Source organism: Zootoca vivipara, chromosome 2, assembly GCF_963506605.1.
Source record: "Zootoca vivipara chromosome 2, rZooViv1.1, whole genome shotgun sequence".
Taxonomy (NCBI): domain Eukaryota; kingdom Metazoa; phylum Chordata; class Lepidosauria; order Squamata; family Lacertidae; genus Zootoca; species Zootoca vivipara.
The window spans coordinates 61,488,363-61,499,913 of NC_083277.1; the positions used below are offsets into that span (position 1 = coordinate 61,488,363).

General features: G+C 42.1%; 1 protein-coding gene across 2 annotated transcripts in view; it reads right to left on the reverse strand.

Annotated features, from left to right (window-relative positions):
• Positions 1–11,551, reverse strand: part of GRIA1 (glutamate ionotropic receptor AMPA type subunit 1) — a 205,981-nt gene that overhangs the window by 38,822 nt on the left and 155,608 nt on the right. For both annotated transcript variants that reach the window (XM_035105716.2, XM_035105717.2), the window contains exons 9-11: positions 11,108–11,218; positions 8,934–9,140; positions 6,942–7,312 (exon numbers count right to left, since the gene is read on the reverse strand). In XM_035105716.2, coding sequence (XP_034961607.1) covers positions 6,942–7,312; positions 8,934–9,140; positions 11,108–11,218 — 689 coding nt within the window. The remainder of the gene's footprint in view (positions 1–6,941; positions 7,313–8,933; positions 9,141–11,107; positions 11,219–11,551) is intronic.

Below are 11,551 nucleotides of genomic sequence, written 5' to 3' on the forward strand. Positions count from 1 at the left end.
ACAAGAAATGACTGCCCTCTGATCTTTGAAGGGTGGTGTATAAATTTCATTAACAACAACAAGAAATATATAATTCATTAACACAAAAGCTGCCATAAGGGCACAAGCCTAAGGATCGTGTAAGATATTGCAGACCTCCCTCTCTGTGGACACAGAAGAAGGTCCACAGATAGAAAAGGAGGCAGGCCGCCCATGGGGCTCCATTTGGTGCAGCTGCAGGAACCGTTGCAACTGTCCCTTCACTGAAAAGACTTTCTAGCTACAGTACCTGTATTTTACACACAAGAGTTTGAAGGAAAGCTTGTTGCAGTGAATTACAAGAACTCCTCCCAGAAGTGGTGGGTACGTCCTTCTGGACACTTTTAGGGAGAGGTCGTTGCAAATAAAAAGAGATGGGAAAAATAAGTTCACACAACCATGTTACACAGCTGATGAATTACTCAGATAGTCTTCAACCGTTTTGAATTCAGGATGTACATTTAAAGACAAACTGCAGCATGGGACCCAGATCTAGCCACCATGTCCAGTCCATGCTCCCCCCATACCTATTTATCTTTCTCCCCCTCCTATGTATAGAATAGGGTATAGTGACTGATGTTGCTTGGCACACAGTGGTGGGAAATATTTTCTTCTGCACAACTGCATACCAACTTTAAAAAGAAACCAATAAAAGCAAAAGGAAATGGATCTGGTGCCACTGGTTTGATGTACTGGTTTGGTTAGGTTGGATTGTGAAGCCATTTGTGGGTTGTTCCCAACCCACTGACGACAAAGGGATTACTTTCCCACTTGTTCTGATGAAGAGACCATTCACCAGGAATGGAGTTTAGGATGCCTGACATCTCTCTATCTTCTTCTAGGCACTCTACCTTGCAAAGTAGGAAGACATCAATGGAAGGAAATCACTCAGATGTGTTTTTGGCCACTAACCAGAATCTAACTTTCTACAGAGATCGATGGACTGATGAGTCCACATTGACAAGGGAAGGATAGATATAAATGCAGAATGCCATCCACTGACCTGATAGATAGCACTTTTACTTGGACATATCTTGTAGACATCATTATTTGTAGCCCAGTAGCAGAGAAAAATAGTGTATTCAGAGTGATCGATTCCGAGCTTCAGTGGGATGTATATTTCATTACAGTCATTCTGTCTGGCATCCAGTCCACAAAGAGCAAATGATATATTTACGGTGTACTTTGAAGAGTTTTATTCCTGGGTCGGCCAGCAGCTGCACACTTATATAGTGCTGTCCCTCTACTTTTCTGAGAACCTCAGACACCAATTACTTAGGGCATGATGGAATCTTTCCTTTGAATCACCATCATTCATCAATTGCCCCTTTAGAGATATTGCAGGCTCTCCATAGCTGCCAAGTCTCCCGTTTTCCCCAGGAAATCCCCGTTTTCCCAGCTGTTCCTAGCTGAAAAAACGGGTTTTTTTGTTTTTCCCCGGTTTAGTCTGGCACGGCAGCCATTTTGGAACTGGGCAAAGCAGCATCAAAAGTCACTTCTGAGCATGCTCTGCCCAGTTCCAAAATGGCGGCAGCGCTACTTACGGTCTGCTATTTCCGGCCCGGTCCCTTATTTCTCTGAAAGCAACTTGGCAGGTATGAGGCTGCCCCCTGCAGTTTGGTGTTTCAGCACATGGGGAACTGTTCCTGACAAGGAGCTCCATTTTTGAGTGTCAGGGCAAATTTACGTATCTGAGGAGGGTTTTCATTATTTTCTGATGCTTATGATCTGTATCTTTTCTCCTCCCTCTGCACCCTGCCTATTCACATGGTGTTGAAAATGCCCACAAACTCAGCCATGCTTCTCTCTTATTCTCAGTTTGAGTGCTTTTCTGTCATTTTTTTTAAAAAAGCAGTACATTGAAAGCACACCGTATTTGACTTGATGTCAGCGTGAATAAAATAAATAGCTTTGACCTTGTGCTTAACAGAGGCCCTGGGCTTTTATCCAGGAACTCCTGCCATGAGATAAAGCAGGCTGTAGCGCAAGTAAGTGGCATCCAGAAAGATACCCTGGGTCTTGTATCTTCTGTTTGTAGTCTTTTCTTTGTATTTCAGGCTCATGGTGGTAAATAGAAATATTACAGTATCTTTTGGTAAAACAAGATTTATTTAAAACTTATGTCTGCGGTGATGCAAAATACGTGAGCTGACACATCTGCAGTAGTGGCCTAATGAGGCATGGCTAGTAGTATTTATTTACTGCATTTATATCCCACCTTTTTCTCTAAGGAGCTCAAAGTGGTGTCCGCCGCCTCATTTAATCCCTACAACAACTCTGAGGTAGGTTAGGCCCAAAGCCTGGAAGAAGCAGGATTAGAACCCTGGGAAAGAACAAGATACTGGATGTTCTGGGGAAGGCAAGGAAGGCCTTAAATCAGGCATCCCCAAACTGTGGCCCTCCAGATGTTTTGGCCTACAGCTCCCATGATCCCTAGCTAACAGGACCAGTGGTCGGGGAAGATGGGAATTGTAGTCCAAAACATCTGGAGGGCCCAAAGTTTGGGGATGCCTTCCTTAAACATTAGGTGTGATGCTCTTTCACCACACATCAATTGATGGCCATGTTCACATGCTCAACTAGCCGAGGAGCCTCTTTGAATGGTATAGAGATGCCCCGTTCTACACAGTAAGATGCATGTGGTATGCGCATAGGATCATAAGACACTGTGTGTTCCCACCCACGTTTTTTGATGAGAACAATTGGGCATGTGCATGGGACATTTGCATTATGTTACCTTATGGGTGTGTTGTGCATGCCTGCTCCTCCACCATATGAGGGGAACCAGTTCCATGGCCCCCAGCTGGATATATGAACTGCCTCCATTAAACTCTGCTATGATTGAATTGTTGTGGTGTGATAGCAGAACCTATGGTGTTTGATGGTTAATTCACACACTGAAGCGGGAACAAATGTGGGCCAGTGTGGTGCAGTGGTTAGAGTGCCACACTAAGATCTGGGAGGCCAGAATCTGAATTATGCACTGTATCACATCCTTCAAATGTATAGATAGTAGAGGCTGTCTGGTCCTCTTACATCAGGCATATGCAAACTCTGGCCCTCCAGATGTTTGGGACTACAATTCCCATCATCCCTAGCTAACAGGACCAGTGGTCAGGGATGATGGGAATTATAGTCCCAAACATCTGGAGGGCCGGAGTTTGCATATGCCTGTCTTACATCAACATACTGTATCAAATACAATGAATTAGTCTTTGATGCTAGAGTTCATGCAAGGTGAATGTGTTTGAATTTATACTGACCCCTGTCTTTGGACATGCATCCTAAAGACAGCTATTTTAGGAACTGTTACAACTGGGCAATTCTATTTGGGGCATATATATTTTTATGGCCTGGGGTTAAGCGAAATGGAGATTTGAGTTTAAAACATGCTAAGTGGACCTACTGTGTTGATTTTCATTATTTTATATTTTTGAATTAAAGCAGTTCGCTGAATAAATTTCTAGTTGATTAATCATTAGGTTTCACTCAATCAATTAAATGTGCATATCAGCAAACCTCAATCTGACCTTCAGACAATTAGTTAGTTAATGTAATTAAAGTTGTATACCAGCAAAATCTCAATCTGGGTGCTGTTTGGAAGACGATGGAGGTGTGAGATGAATTTACATTTAATAAACAAAGCTACTTATTTGAACAGAGAGGCCGTTTTTAACATTTTCATTTCAATTCACTAATATATTCACTAATTCAGCAATACAGCTGGACCAAAATTACTTTAATAAAATAAACAAGGCTGCCCTTCAGTCTGAGTCTCACCAATTACAATTTGTTCCCTTTGATTCAAAATTGCCCTCAGGTTTAATCAAAGTGCTTAAATAAATGAGCGCACCGATTTGAAGAACATCATGCCCATTTGTCACAGCCCGGTGTTGAAGTGCAGATCATGCAAGTATCTTGAAATTGTTCCATCATGACTTTATAAAGTGTTAGCTATGGCATGCTGATCGAAACTAAGTTCATTTTGCTTTATCAGTTGTAATAATCTAATCTCAACACATGTGGCTAAGATAAGAGAGGGTGGTAAAAGCTTTTCTGTCTCTCTTTGCTGGTGCTCCATCCTTACAAAAAACTTTAATGTGCTCAAGATATTAGATATATCAGAATCAGTAATCAGGCAATGACCTTTTAAAACCCATTAGTATCAGAAATGTTACAGCTGTCCAATTGTCTCCAAGGTCTTTGTTTCTCTACTGCCTGGTCTCTCATGAGTAATTTGTCTAGCAGAAAACAAACAGCTCAGAACCAGGGCATATCAACAGAGGTTTGCTACTGGTTGTGAACCAATAATGAAATGTGTCGATGTAATTTCATCTTTTGGTCTCATCTTCTACTGTTCCATCTTTCCCTCATACTAGAAGTACAGTTAGCTTCCAGTCACACTGAGCAAATAGGTCTCGGGCTGATGTGTTCCAGGAGCAGTTACCATACTTCTTTCTAGAACTACAGCTCCTGTTGTCCTAACAACTGGCCATGCTAGTTGGGGCTGATGGAATGTGGAATCCAAAAATATCTGGAGAGGACCTTCTTGGCTACCCCCCCTTTAAATGATGGCGTAATGCTCCCCTTTAAATGATGGCGTAATGCTCATTTGATTTCATGAGGACTGAAAGTATTTGAATACAGGTGTTCAGCTATACCGTGGCATAAACTATTCTACCAAATTTGGGGGCCCAACAAACTCTGTAAAACTCTGCGGAGCCTGAATGTGTGTCTCTGCTCAGGGGAAAGAGGGTTCTTCCAAGCAACCCTCAAACAGAGGACTGTCCTCTGCAAAGCAGGAGACACAGCCACCCTACTAAACCCACTTTCCACAATTAGTTGTGCCCAGGCATAACCCAAATTCCACATTTCTGGAATTCCATGGCAAGCTGGAAGAAACTGAAACCAACCACTAATGATCTGCTTGGGATAATTGTATAATACAGTGGTACCTCAGGTTACAGATGCTTCAGGTTACAGACTCCGCTAACCCAGAAATAGTACCTCGGGTTAAGAACTTTGCTTCAGGATGAGAACAGAAATTGTGTGAGGTTGGCGTGGCGGCAGCAGGAGGCCCCATTAGCTAAAGTGATACCTCAGGTTAAGAACGGACCTCCAGAATGAATTAAGTTCTTAACCTGAGGTACCACTGTATGCTCAGACAACATATAGATGCTAGCATATGGGATTGTGTGTGAGACAGGTGCCAAGTGTCATGGATTATTTTTCTCCTGATCTCTTTAAGTTTGCAGTCTTCACCTGGCCTGCCAAGTAGCAGCAGTAGATGAATAAATTGCCTACATATGTTTTATTTATGCAGAGTGTACTTGCTTTCAGAGAGACTTCTTTAACCAGTTCAGCTACTTAATTTTTTACAAGACACCCTGCACCCACAACACTCAAAAGTAGCGCTTGGAGGAGGAAAACACAATGAGACTCTGTAGGTGTCACTCTAAATCCCATCTTGGACAGCCTTATGAATTAAGCACGGAGTATGCATGTTTATATTCCACATAAATATCAGACTCTTTTCTCTTGGGCATTTTCAAGTATACCTAGAGATCAGATTGCCCATTGTTCCCACACACACTGCAAAGAAATCAACAACAGCAAAAGGGAAAATGAACAAATGTTGCAGTGGGAAGCAAAATGGCATTGACCCAAAATAAGTATCTTTTTAAAAACTGCTATTTGCATCAGGATTTTTAAATGGTTTGGTCTCTAGATGAATGCACCCTGCACCAACTTCTGCACCAAAATGCCTGAGCCAGGGAAAGTGAGGTAGCAGACCCACCACTGTGGTTGATCCTTGCTTCTGAAGTAGGGGTGCCATCTTCGATCAGACAAAATACAGGATAGGTCAGGCAAAATAAAGGACAGGTAGGGGTTGGGAGGGGTTCACCACATTCAGCCTTCCACCTCCTTCACCACTGTAGATGGGCAGGGGCCAGCTGGCTCCCATGGGCAATGAGTTACAGCACTAGCCTTTTGCCCATGCTTGCATCAGAAGGGAATCAAGCGTGGAGGGGGAGAAGTCAGGTTGGGGTGGAAGAGGGGGGCTAAGCAGTGGCAGACCTGCACGCACCATGCTAGATTGGAGGGTGGTGGCTGATGAGGAGTACCAGTGAGAAAGAAAGGAGGAGAGGGAAAAGGTTGGAGAGGAGGTTGCTCTTTCCCCCTCTTCTCTGTTGTCATTCGTGCTAGGCCGAGCTCCTCGTCAGCCACACCAACAGTGACACAACTGCCATTTTGGGCTGGTCAAGCTCAAATACAGGAAAATGTCCTGTTTGAAGTCCAAATGAGACAGGGGACAATTTTTGTCCCAAACCAGGGTGATCCCGTTTTTCTAGTGGCAGGTGGCAACCTTATTCTTAAGCCTCAGCCCTCTGGGGTTCTGCTTTCCATTTCCTGGCAGCCATTTCCCCTCTCCATTTCTGTCACCCGCCCAACACCAACTCCTCTGAATGGGCTCGAAACCTCTAGGTGGTTGGGAAATGTAGCAGCCGGAATTCCAAACTCTTTCTCTTTTAAGCCCCCTCTCTCACAACAGGATTATCATACGAGGAAGAAAGGAAACACAATAAATGCTCTAAGCTATGGGTTGCCACCAGCTGCCTAAAGATGGCTGACAGGGCTTCATCCAAGGCCTGGCTGTTGGAACTAGGCAGAAAGGAACACACCCTGTAAGGATGTGTTTCTAATTTGCTTAGTGGAGCAAGTGGGAGGTGCAACCAATTCAAGAATCTCATTCTTCATTTTAAGGAAGCAAGTATCCTGCTTCAACTTCACATAACTCTTGGCTTCTGACAATATCCTGGAGGTGAAAATTATGAAAGAAATGTCCCATTCCACGTGATTCCGGACACACACACACACCCCGCGCTATCTCAAAGACTGCATATTCAGAGAAAATTACTAACCTTGGAGATATGTCACATCCTTGTTGCATAAAAGCTCCCAAGGAAAACCAGAGACTGTTAAATATTCCAAATTCATTTGTTTGGTCGTTGGCTGGCTGGTCCCGGCCTTCCTCAACCTCCTCGTTATGCCATTCATAAGGACTGAAGCGACTGACCAGAAAGAGGACGACGCTTACTCCAATGTAGGCAAAAACTATACACATCCAAATCTCATAAGCTAAGGGATCCAGAAAGGAAAAGACTCCAGGCTTGGACTTTTGTGGTTTTTTAATCATGATAGATATGCCCAGGCTCATAAATGGCTTGGAAAAGTCTATAACTTCCTCTCGCACTAGAGTGATGGTCAGTGGTGCGACAGCCACATCAGCTTTCTGAAAATTAAAAAGAGATCAAAGTGAGACCAATGTTTTGAAGATCTGCAATGCACCAATGTTTCAAGATTTTGTTACCAAATTGTTGTTGTTGTTGTTGTTTGTTTTGCATTAAATAATATTTTCACTTTCTGTTTATATGTATCAGGCTTGTATTGGTTTTCTTCTGTGACCATTGATTTTCAGACACAATGAATTTTTCTTTAAAGCCAGTTTGGAAAAAGCTGGAAAGTGTGAGTTATATTTTGTACGGAAACCTCAGTTCGCCTTGTTTCTTTATCAGATTCTTTTGATGGGTTGACATTTATCTCTGTGCCAGGCTAACCAGAATGGTTCTCTCCAGACATTACTGGACTTCCATCGGCCAAAACACAGCATGATCAGGGATGATGTGAGTTGCAGTCCAACATCATATGCAAAGCCTCATGTTTGTCCACCCTGTCTTACTGCAATGTTTAAATAAAAATAAAAATAACCCCACTGTGGATTGGTACTATTTTCTTTCCTATTATTAATCATTATTGATAACGGATGTGGGGCTTCCTTTGTGCTTGAGCAAGAACCTGCTGGATGCTGAAGCAGGGTTGATGAAAGGAGTGAGGCCCTATCAGCTTACAACACCTCTGCTCTGAGACCTGCATTAGTTGCCCATTTGCTACTGGGCCAAGTTCAAGGTGCTGCTGTTAGTTAACAGTTTGGTTGCAGGATTGCCTTACCCATTGCCTACTTCAATCTGCAGAACTAGCAATGCTACAGGTGCCATATAATACTCGTTCCATACTTGTAAGAAATCTTTTGCTATAGCAGCACCCACACTTTGGAACTCCCTGCCTATTGACCTCAGGCAGGTGCCTTCGCCAAACCCTTTTTGGAACCTGATTAAAACGTTTTTTGTTCGGGGAAGGCCATTCAGACATGCAAAAGTTACAGGTGTTTTATTTCTTTTTAGCTACTATTCATTCTGAACATTTTGAAACACTTCTTGTTAAGCTTTTCATTCAATAATTTTAATATTTCATATTTTGTATGAAACTGCTTAGTGGTTTCCTTACAACTGAATGTTAAATAAGTGTTGTAGAATAAATGCATGGAAATACTAGTATTTTTCCTTCCTAACAAACCCTTTAACTGATGGGTAGGATTCCACAACTGATGTTGCAATCTATTACCTGTGACATCTCCATTGCTTAATTCCTTACTTAATGTTGCCATTCAGAAATGACATGACAGTAACAAGCCTTAACTACAAAAGAGAAAATGGAGACTTTCCTGCTGGCACTGTGCCTGACCATTTATTTTCATCAGGATATACTTCGCTATTAACAAATAGTTGACACAAATAATTTCGGTTGACTGAAAATAGTTCAACTTAGGTGGCTATTTGCCAACTGCACAGGATCATTAATGATACACCACACTGACTTGCACAGATTTTAATATTTGTCTTGCTGTGATTGGTGAATAATGATCAGCCATGCAGGAACTGAACACAAATGGGTAGTGACTTGATGCAAAATCATCTGAAATTTCCAGTGTTCATCTAATGATACACTTGGGGATGTCCTTGTTTCATTAGCTGTTACAGTTTTTAAGCCACAGGATGAGAGTGAGAGAAACTTACTCCATATACTAGCTCCCCGACCATGCCATTCCACATTTTAGTCTCAGGATCTCGCGCTCCATACTTCCGATCAGCGACAACCTGCAAGCTGTAGTTGTAGCCAACGTGTTTTGCGATCTCAGCTGCTAACTCTACGCAATAACCTTCATACCTCGAATTTCCTTGCAATGGCTCATTGGTCTTCTTTTCCATCACATAGGGGGATTCCTGGGAGAAAACAGAACAGCTTACATAGCCACGTTTAGCCTTCTGGATGCATATCATGCTAACGTCATGTGGAAAAGAGGCTGGCTATAATATATTACAGGTGACTTACGAAAGAAAAGTGTTTGTAGGGTCCCCACCATAAACTCCAAAAAAGAAAAGCAAGGAAAACATTCAATTCCCTCGAACTCTATAATTCTATTCAAATAACCAGTGAGTTCAAGGATAGCTTGATATCCTTCACAGAACTATAGATTCACACAGCCACCTCCACAGGCATCCAGGATCTCTTGCCCTTATCTATGATGCACTGCTTCCTGGCAGAAAGTCAGGAAAAGAATAAGGACATCCTGTGGCTAGGTAATGAAGGGATCCGTTCCCTATCAATCTTTGGGAGGACTCTGATGTGGGTGTAGCTCATCTTTAATTTTGAGTTTCGTTTATCTATTGTTTCATGTATCTATTGTTTCAGTCAAGTGAAAGGAGTCCCACAGTAATTTATAAAAAAAATCGAAATGCAAAAATGTGTAATAAAATATTGAGAAAAACAATAAAGACATATTAAAGTGTTCACCTAAAATTACTTGAAACACACAACATCCACCCACCCACCCACCCCCCATGCAAGAAGACCCAGCAGAAACAGCTCCTAAAAGCCAGACCACTTCTAGCATCCAAATGCTTGGGGAAATAAATATGTTGGCACCAGGCGAGCTTCCTTGGCAACATTTCAAAATCGGGGGACTACCACAGAAAAGGCCCATTTGCTGGTTAATACCCTTTGGACATCTCTTGGAGGGGTCATAGATACTGATTTCAGGTCTGGGTAGGTTTTTATGGAGAAAGGCAGTCCTTTAAGTATTGCTGTTCTGAAGCATGCAGGGCTTTACTGGTCAAAACCAGTACTTTCTAGGTCAAAGCCATGTCCATGGCTTCTTCTTTTCAGATGCTTGGCAGCTGCTACTCCCAACACATGAGGATGGTGCTTTAGCTGCCTGACCATTCAGCATTCCTTGCAGCACTCCCAATACATAGAACAAATACCCTAGCTAATGAAGCAATGCCCTTTAAAGTTTTGAGACACATCATAGCAGAAGACGCCAATGATGACAGAGGAAATGGCAGTTTAGCCATGCCAACTGTAAAACCAGTCCTAATTATGATGCATATTGGGGGGGAAAGGCAAATCATGAATGTAGTTGGCTAACTCAAGATGAATCGCTGTACATCCGAGACATGGGCAAATGCAACATGCAGACCACAGGATCCTAGACAACATTGGGCAGCAATTTCCATAATCATGGCAAATGATGACAGAACATTCTACACTGTTTGCATTTCTCTACAAAGTACAGTATCCTCATGCCGATATGGGAATCTATTCAAGAACTTAAAAATTCGTTACAGAATTTGGATAGATTCCAGTTCTTCCCACTGATATTTTGCAATGCTAGAGCACAATGGTAGTTCATATTAGATGGGTTGTGTCCAATTAAGTCCGACTCAGAGTAGACTCACTGAAATTAAGGAACCCAAGTTAATTGTGGTTGTGTTTGGGGGGAGGGTCCACATTATTTTATTCTACAAGCTGCTTTGAGAGGGTAGCATCCTTAAAGATAGCCTAAGAATATTTCAAGCAAGCAAGCAAATAAATGAATAACTATTCCCATGGGAATAGTTTGCTGTGATAAATAATGGTGCACCTTGATCTATACATTATTATTTTTTTGCAGTAATTAACTTTCCCCCTCCACACCTCAAAAGCTTTGAAATGTTTATACGCATAGTTACTCATAGATTTCATCTTTTGACCTGGTTATCAAGTGATTCAATGACTAAAAATACCTTTCCAAGTTATTCACCTACCTTCTCAAAGACACCTTCACTGATCATTGCTCTCATTCTTCTCTCTTTATTCCCCCCTACCCTTTCCAATCCCATTGTAGACATAAGGATGCTGAAATACTTACTAGAATAGTTGTAACAATGTAGACCCTATCCTGTAGAGTTGTGGTTTCATTTGCTCCTGGTTGATCTACGGCTGTTGGGACAAGTTTTTCATCTTCATTCCAATAGCCAATCTAATGATGACAAAGAGATCATGGCATATCTTTGACATAAAGATAGTTTCCAAAATGCCTGGAATGTAATACTAGCGAGAAAACCCACTCTAAAGCATGGTGAGAAATAAACCACTCTCTTAAGTTTCCTGTTGACCCTGACACTTTAAAGGCATGGCAGCAAAATCATGCCCTATTTCACAAAGAGCACATATAATGGTGTTATTATGTTGATGGACACATATACGGGCCATTTCGATTTATTTCTGGTTCTGAGGGGGCCCTGCCTTTCCTGCTTCAACACAGGCTTGTGGTGGTGAAATAATTAATGAAAGATTAGATTCCTCTGGTGTA